General features: G+C 32.0%; 1 protein-coding gene across 1 annotated transcript; it reads left to right on the forward strand.

The window, feature by feature from the left end:
- Window positions 1–6,593: 6,593 nt before the first annotated feature.
- Window positions 6,594–6,857, forward strand: LOC123227412 (precursor of CEP7-like). Its single transcript, XM_044652206.1, has one exon. The coding sequence runs from the start codon at window positions 6,594–6,596 to the stop codon at window positions 6,855–6,857; it is 264 nt and encodes an 87-aa protein (XP_044508141.1).
- The last annotated feature ends 2,458 nt before the right edge of the window (window positions 6,858–9,315 follow it).

A 9,315-nucleotide genomic window follows, 5' to 3' on the forward strand; every position in this document is an offset into this window, starting at 1 on the left:
GAAGCAAGGAGAATCAATTCAAGCATTCTTTTCAAGAGTACACTCAATTGTGAACCAAATTAGATCCTTTGGTGAAAAATTAACAAAACAGAAGGTTGTTGAGAGAGTTTTGTGAAGCCTTCCCACAAAATTTGATTATGTTGTTGTCGCAATTGAAGAATCAAAGGACCTCACTAAGTATTCTCTTCAAGAGTTAATGGGGTCACCTCGAGTGCATGAACAATGGATGAACAGAACATCGAAAAGTACTATTCAACAAGCATTTCAATCAAAGCTTGAATTGAAAAAGAAATTTGATGATTCAAATCAAGACAACTCTAGTCGCGGACGCGGCAGATCCTTTCATGGAAGAGGAAGAGGCAAGGGAAGAAGGCCAGCAAAGAAACACTAATTACAGAGGTAACAACTCTAATTTTGTTCCTTGCTCACATTGTGGAAGGTCAAATCATGAAGAAAAAAATTGTTGGTATAAGGAGAAATATAGTCAAAACAAAAATATTCCACAGTGTCATTATTGTAAGCAATATGGCCACATTTAGAAAAATTGTCTTAAAAAAACTGCTAAGCAAGAAAACACACAAGAAGAAAGGGATATTCATGAAGAAAATTTATTTGTTGCTTGCTTATTTACTCATCGTGAAAATTTTGATGATGTTTGGTATCTTGATAGCGGATGTAGTAATCATATGAGTGGCAGCAAATCACTCTTCCTGGAGCTTGATGAGTCTGTGAAAACACAAGTAAAGATGGGAAATAATACTCGTGTTCAGGTATGTGGAAAGGCACAATCTCTGTAAGGACAAAGTCTGGTGAAAAATATTTGCATAATGTAATGTATGTTCTTGGGTTAGCACAGAATTTAATTAGTGTTGGTCAATTGATAAAGAAAGGGTATTATGTGGTGTTCGATGATGTTGAGTGTATGATTTATGAAAAGGAGAACATGAAGTTAATTTACACTATCAAGATGATAGAAGATAATATGTTTCCACTTGTGTTTTCAAAAATTTCTATAAATGCCTTTAATGTAGTTAGTGATGATTCCTTGCTTTGGCATCAAAGATTTGGTCACCTTAATTTCAGCGGACTAAATTTGTTGTGTAAAAAGAATATGGTGGATGGGCTTCCAATGGTTAGTATTGAAAAACAATCATGTGAAGCTTGCATTTTTGGTAAGCATCATCGAGATAAGTTCCTTCAAGGTGGATCATGGAGAGCCTCAAAACCTTTAATGTTGGTGCATACTGATGTTTGCGGACCAATGCAAACACCCTCCCTGAGTGGAAGTAAGTACTTTGTGATTTTTATTGATGATTTTTCACGGATGACTTAGGTGTATTTTTTGAAGGAGAAATCAAAAGTTTTTGAATGTTTCAAGCAATTCAAAGCTATGGTTGAGAAGCATAGTGGCTACCAAATTTTGACACTTTGCACCGATCATGGTGGTGAATTTACTTCCACAGAATGTAATAATTTTTGTAGCAACATTGGCATCAAAAGGCAACTTACAGCAAGTTATACTCCCCAACAAAACGGAGTCGCTAAGCGGAAAAACAGAACAATAGTTGAAGCTGCCAGGAGCATGTTAAAAGATAAAAATCTTCCAAAGAAATTATTGGCTGAAGCTATTGGAGTTGCTGTCTATCTTCTCAACAGATTTCCAACTACAGTCGTTGAAGGGATGATTCCGTATGAAGCTTGGCATGGTTGTAAACCCAATGTAAGTCATTTAAAGACATTCGGGTGTATTGCTTATACATGTGTACCTGTTGAATTGAGAAGGAAACTAGACGACAAAAGTACTAAATGTATTTTTGTGGGCTATAATAAGGAAACTAAAGGCTACAGACTTTATGATCCTAGTTCTAAAAAATTAATTATCAATCGTGATGTCATTTTTAAGGAAGATGAAGCTTGACTTTAGGAAGATGATAAATTGCAGCCTAATATTCTGGTGGAGATTGTAGATGCTGAACCAAATAGCCAAAATGAGTCTTTGTCATCTCCAGATTCAACACCACGAAGAGTAAGAAGACTTGTTGAAATTTATGAATCTTGTCAACATGCTTGTGTTATGAAGGAACCTTGTTGCTTCATGGATGCAGTAAAGAAAGAAGAATGGCGAGTTACAATGACTAAAGAGATTAAAGCAATTGAGAAGAACAACACATGGACCTTAGTGGATTTACCGGAAGGAAAGGAAGCAATTGGGCTGAAATGGATTTATAAATCTAAGTTCAACTCAGATGGTTCTTTGCAAAGGAATAAAGCACGACTTGTGGCTAAAGGGTATGCACAAATTCTAGGTATTGATTTCACTGAAACTTATGCTCCAGTTGCACATTTTGATACAATTAGAACTATGTTGGCAATGGCAGCTCATAATGGATGGATGATTTATCAATTGGACATAAAATCTGCATTTCTTAATAGTGAATTGTTGGAAGATGTGTATGTTGAGCAACCTAAAGGTTTCATAGTGAAAGGGCAAGAACAAAAGGTGTATAAATTGCACAAGGCGCTCTACGGACTTAAACAAGCACCAAAGGCTTGGTATAACAAGATTAATTCCTATTTTGCTAAGAATAATTTTCAAAATAGTGCTAATGAACCTACGCTTTATGTTAAAACTCATGGTAATGATTTCTTGGCTGTATGTTTATATGTTGATGATATGGTGTATAGTGGGAGCTCTTCTCATATTATAGAAATATTTAAAAGATCCATGATGCAAACTTTTGAGATGTCAGACTTGGGTTCTTTACATTACTTTTTAGGAATTGAAGTGGTGTAGGATTCACATGGAATTTTCATTTGTCAAATAAGATATGCTGTTGATTTATTGAAGAAAATAGTAATGGAGAATTGCAAGGCTGTCAAAACTCCATTGAATGCGAATGAGAAGTTGTCCTTAAGTGATGGAGCTGAAAAAGTTGAAGAAAAGCACTTTAGAAGCATTGTGGGGAGTCTCTTGTATCTTTCACATACAAGACCTGATATTGTTTATAGTGTTAATCTAATTTCTAGATTTATGCACAGCCCAAGCAAGAATCATTTGGGAGCAGCCAAAAGAATCCTACGCTATGTTCAAGGAACTTCTAATTTTGGTATCAGGTATTTAACAGGTAAATCCAACAAACTTATTGCTTTTACTGATAGTGATTGGGCTTCTTGTTCAGATGATAGAAAAAACACAACAGGGTATGTTCTTAGCCTTGGTTCAGGAGCCATTTCATGGTGCTCAAAGAAGCAAAACAATATAGCCCTTTCAAGCACTGAAGCAGAGTATGCAGCTGCAACAACTACAACATGTCAAGTTGTTTGGATAAGAAGAATCTTGGAAGACTTGAAGCTAAAGCAAAATGAAGCAAGTGTGATATTTTGTGACAACAAATCTGCTATTGCACTATCCAAAAATCCAGTTCAGCAAGGAAGGACAAAACATGTTGAGACAAAGCATCATTTCATTCGAGAATTGGTTGCAAAAAATATTGTGAAGCTGCAGTACATCAACACTGAAGAACAACCAGCAGATATTTTCACAAAAGCTGTAACTGAAGTCAAATTCATCATGTTTCGTTCAATGATGGGTGTTGAAGCCCTTCCTCGAATTAAAGGGGGGAAATGTTGGAAATAATTCAAGTGTGGTCTTTTACTGTTGCTATATTTCTGGTTTGTGGATGTTAGTTCCTAGAATTAAGGTTGAATAAGTCTAAGTAGTGGGTTGTCCACTAAGTGTCTGTTAGAAAAATTAGGAGTCATGGCTTTGTGGTGTAACAACTAAATAGAGAGTCTCTATTTAAATGCTCACTTACGTGTTTAATAATATCCTTCTTTAATTTAAAATTTATTAAAGTTTCTTCCTCCCAGACTTGTTCAATTTTTAATGCGTATTGTGAGTTAATTCTTTAATTTTCTACAGTTACCAGTCATTGACTCTCTGTGAATTTGATAAAGAGAGGAAAAACAAAGCTGCTTGTAAATTAACAAAGCAATATGTAGTCACTTCAGTATGAAAATGGACCATCTTATGTCATTCTATATATCAACACTTTTCAGGTTAATTTACCATCAATATTACATTGACTGTCCTAACTTTTTGCTTTGTTGCATTGCGGGCTTCTATTCAATTTTTATAAAAGATAATGGGAATGAATGTTATAATTAGGCTATAACAAAATTTCCTTTCGGGATCTTATTGTTAAATCCACAAAGAAAATTCAGAACTTAATGGAATGTATTATATAATTATTTTATAAAGAGACTAATTTACCAAAATAGGAAACAAAACCTTCATAATCGTAAAATTATTTAGCCCTAAATGTTGGGAAACGTTCCATTGAAAAAATAGAGGTCCTTAAGCCATCACATCTCAACAAAAATAAAGAAATAAAAGTTAACTTCTGAATGTGAGAAGCATCTTTAAGAAAGCCAATACATACATGGAAAATTCAAATATAAAAGGATTATCACATTAAAGAAGAGCATTAGTGGACTGGAGTGATTAACTAGGGTCCACTATTTCTTGTCTGGGACACATTTAATATATTGTTATATAAAGTACAATAAAACCTCCCCAACCTGAGGAGGTCGGCCATTTGATTCTTCTGTTCGGTCTCAGCATTAACTTCCAGGGAATCTTGAGCTTTTGGAAGCTAATGATCGATGTTAGAGATAAAAAGCCAATCCTTTTTGGCTGACCTCCTTAGTTAGTTTGAGTGGTGTTAACTTGGAATTCTGAAAAGGAAAGTTTAGGGTATAAAATTCGATGAGTCGATATTAAAATTAAATTTTAACATAACTAATATAATAATTATAAAATTAACCATTAAATCTAAAATTTGATCTATTTAATATGGCCCATACAGCCCCAAAGTGAAGGTCCTCAAGGAGGGTTCCTCCTACCAAAAAAAAAAATGTCTTTTGGCTGTTGAATTGGGACCTTTCGTTGTAAAGTTAGGTCTATCTATATTAGCTCAAGAATAAAATTATGCAAGCCTAAACACCGAGGAACCGTCCAAATTAACAGTGTTGTTGTGAGCTTAACTGTTAGTGGCATGGTTAGTGGGAAGATGCATGTGGAAAAGTGGGGATCAGGAGACGACACTCCCTTTCACTTTTTAAAACTCCAGTGCCAGTGTGCAACCTTTGGATTCTCTGAAAGGTATATAAGACGGATTGCCCAGATCGAGAATCATTTGATTAATCATCCAATTGTTAAGAACATCTGTACTTGAGATCTTTTGTCCAAGTACATCTTCATACAAACTTTGTATGTATATATTTGTGTATGTATTTGATTTTTGTTATACATGTTTGTGCCTTTTTATCAAATATTTTAAAAGTATAATTCCTTTATAAAACAATGTAAGATTTAGGAGTGTGTATGATTTAGTTTGGTATGGTTTAAAAATTTTTTCAAAACAATCTAAAAACACACTTTGAAAAAAATTCAAATCAAACTAAACTAAACTGAAAAAATATAATTTGATTTGATTTGAATTACATTTTAAACCTATTATAGATCATTCACTTTTAAATATTGCATACTTACTAAATAATAATTGCATTATAGTTATCATGGATATGAAATAAAAATATAAAATGAATATAAAATACATATATAATAAACAAGTATAAAGAAAATAACATATACATACATACATATATATATATATATATATATATATATATATATATATATATATATATATATATATATATATATATATATATATATATAATAAGTGGTGCATCTAATTGTTTATTCAAAAATTTTGTGAAATATGGCTTTATATATATATTTAAAAAAATACGATAATAATAAGTGGTGCATCTAATTGTTTATTCAAAAATTTTGTGAAATATGGTTTTATATATATATTTAAAAAAATACGATTTACGGTTTTGTTTTGTTTAGAAATTGTCTAAACCTTAACCCAAATCGTAAATTTTTTTTTCAAAAATTTATCAACCCAAAACAAACCGTTTTATAAATTAAACTAAAATTTTTGAACGATTTAATTTAATTTTATGATTTAAATCAAATTATGTACAACCTTAATAATATTACATAAACTTAAGGATACGCACTTACATGATTTAATGTAGTGGGCTATATGTTATTTTTGTATATACGTAGATTACATGAAATAATTACTTCCGGGAGCCGTGGGGCAGGAAATCGAATATTGTTACAAGTTACAACTATCAAGAGCCGAGAAATGTACTTTGAGCCTTTCCACTAGTGAATAGAGGTGGGGATTAAACCTTAATGTAAGCCATCCAATGCCTCTTTAATTTGTGTAATTTCTTGAAAGGAATCTTCCCGCTGATAAGGTACCTGCACATGCTCTTGTCCCAGTTACAACATTATATATATCCATCTCTATTCTTGCCCAACAGTAGGCTTTAACTCACATCTTAAACCCCTTATACTACGCTAGAAGAAGATCTAACTTCTCTAATTGCACTTCTTTCTAAGCCCTCAGACATCTAGTAGAAGAAGTGCAGGAGAGCTCTTCTTCTCTTGGCCCTCTCTCTCTATATATTCTCCTAGTTAAAAGTCCTATATAACTCACTCCCTCTTAAATATGGCAAAGACTAGAACTGTCGTTGCTTGCTTTTTCATTCTTGTCTTGATTTTATCCCATGAATTTACTTGCATTGAAGGAAGGCATCTGAAGTCTAGATTGTGCAAGAAATGCTCAAAGCATGCTGACAACACATTGGGTGTAGCAAAAGGTAAAGCTACGGAGTCGAGGCAAGAGCAGGCAAGTAAGGTGGAATATGTTGATGATTTTAGACCCACAACACCAGGTCACAGCCCGGGAGTTGGGCACTCCATCAACAATTGAAAGTGAACTTGCAAAGCTTCTGTTCTAACCGGATTAGCTTTAATGCAAAGCTTATTAAGTTCCATCTTTTATTTTTCCTAAAGCTGAAACATTACCCTTCCTGTCTTGATCATTGTAATTATTCATTTCCTGCAAAATGAAAGTCTAACGAAAAAAAAAAGCATGCATTATCAAAAACGGTTTATCATAAGTCTCTCCTTTGCAATTCCTTTTCGTTTCTCTTTCGTGGATGAAAAATAAGTAATAAAAACACGTTTAGTACTCAATCTGGAAGAAAAACTGAAGTATGCTCTTCAAATCGTCGTTTCCTAAATAAACAGAAAACAGTTGATGTTGACTTTGTAGATTTTTTACTTCAACGCTGATTATCTTATTATTATTGTGTTCTAATTTTACCTTTATTAGAGTTTTAAGATAAATGTTATCGTATTCAATTAAAATCACCAGTAATCATTTATTTATCAGTATTTTACCATTACTTAAGTAATCACTAACATTAAAATATTTAGACTCTGAATTAAAATTACCTTTTCACCGTTCACACCACCACCAAGGCTATCACTATTAAGGTTGCAAAGGAGTCAAGATACTCACAGTTTAGCTTCTGTGAAGTTGACCTCGTAACTCAATTTTAATATAATATCAATAAATTCTTAAAAGTTAACTTTTATATCCTTAAAATTTTATCTTATTATTTTGATTATAGAAATAATTGGTAAATTACATAATTTAATTATAATTTTATACTTAAGTCATTTTTGCCTTTAATTTGTTGTAGTTTTTCTTTATCATTTCGTCATTGTTTTAGTTTAACATACAATTGAATACATTACTTAGAAGCAATCAAACCCTCGTTGTAGCTTTTAAATGTGTATGGTTTTTTCGATGAGATTCAGATATTGCCGCGTAGATTTTAATCTTTCCATATATATATAGTTGCCAAGTTGTCGGTACGAGAGCCGGCGCAAGTAAACAACGCTTGACTCATTTCCACTAATTAAGCACAAGTGCCTTTCTCGACAACTTTATTTTTAGCCAGGCATATTCCAGATGTGAGGTTAGAAAGCTGACAGAATTCAATGAGAAAAGAAAAAAAAGTTATAAAATGGAGTCCTATTCATACTTTTTGGTTTTAATCTTAGCTTAAACGATACCTTGTTTAACAAAATATCCTTTATATTTTCGACATTAATCTGATCCTGTTGTGATATGAGATACTTATTTGTGGGTATAATTTGTGAGAATATATTTTATAGTTATACTATTAAATAGAGGTAGCCCGCTTAATATATATTCTCCTTCAACTTAGGTTTGTCCTAAAAGCTCTTTCGAATTTTGTATAAACAATAATTTTCATGCAAGACATAACTTCATTGATAGAAAAAAAAAAATCTGACACAGTATCAAAAATTTAAATTACCATATAATCTTTAATTATGTCATTTTTTAAAATTATCAGGTTACTCAATTACAAAACTTTAAAAAATAACAAATTTGTATCAACATCATTTCTTCACCTACCCATTTTACTTTCAACTTTTTCTTTCTATAAGCCTTGGTTGGCCTCCATTACTCTTTTTACCCTAACAAGTCACCTCACACTCTCAACCTTGTAAATCATTCTTTTTTAAGTCTTTGTCGCACATCTTTATTGAATCTCACATCTTTGTTGTATGCCTAGTTAGCCTTCACCACCTCTTTGTCACACACCTACAAGAGTTTCTTCCTCCCTTGCTCGTGGTTTAACAATAACTTCCACCAAAATAATTTTCAACTTCTTTAACTTCTTTTGCTTCACTTTTTTAACATCCTTGGCCTTGTCATTCTTGGTAGCGAAAGAGAACCAAGTTTTTGTGTGCCACCTTCCCTGTTAATTATAAAGACTACAATGAGGTGAAAAACAAAACTTGAAAAGGATTGATGTTATTGTTCCTTGATGTGCTAAATATTCATTTGGTTGCAGTAATGCAATGGTAAGATTCTAGTCAAAGTGACTGTCAGGGTTTTAATGATTAAATTATATATTTTTAAATTTGTAAAAGGATCAAATTATTATATTTAAAATGTTATAGAGAAATCTGCATAAAGATTATTTTTTTAATTTTTTTCAAAAAAATTTTTAATGGTGAAATTACTTTTATACTTATATAGCATTAATTTTTTAAACAAAGTTAGAGTTTGATGAGACAGTGTGATTTATATATACAAGAGGTATAAAAAATGTTTTGAGTCCAAACCTTAAGAGGGAAAATTTTAGTCACTAATTAATTGCAGAATTCAAAAGAACATCTTCAAATCAGTCAAGCTATTAATTTGGTCATACATTTGTATAATTTTTTATAGAACGATACTATGTATATTCATTTTGAATATATATTTATATGTGTTATCACATGATTAAGTATTATTTTATTTTTAATTTAAAATAATTCAATCACATGATAACATACATCAAATG

This window comes from Mangifera indica, chromosome 1, assembly GCF_011075055.1.
Source record: "Mangifera indica cultivar Alphonso chromosome 1, CATAS_Mindica_2.1, whole genome shotgun sequence".
Classification (NCBI taxonomy): domain Eukaryota; kingdom Viridiplantae; phylum Streptophyta; class Magnoliopsida; order Sapindales; family Anacardiaceae; genus Mangifera; species Mangifera indica.

Coding starts and splice junctions, on each gene's coding strand:
- LOC123227412 (XM_044652206.1), top strand. CDS start 6,594: ATGGCAAAGACTAGAACTGTCGTTGCTTGCTTTTTCATTCTTGTCTTG.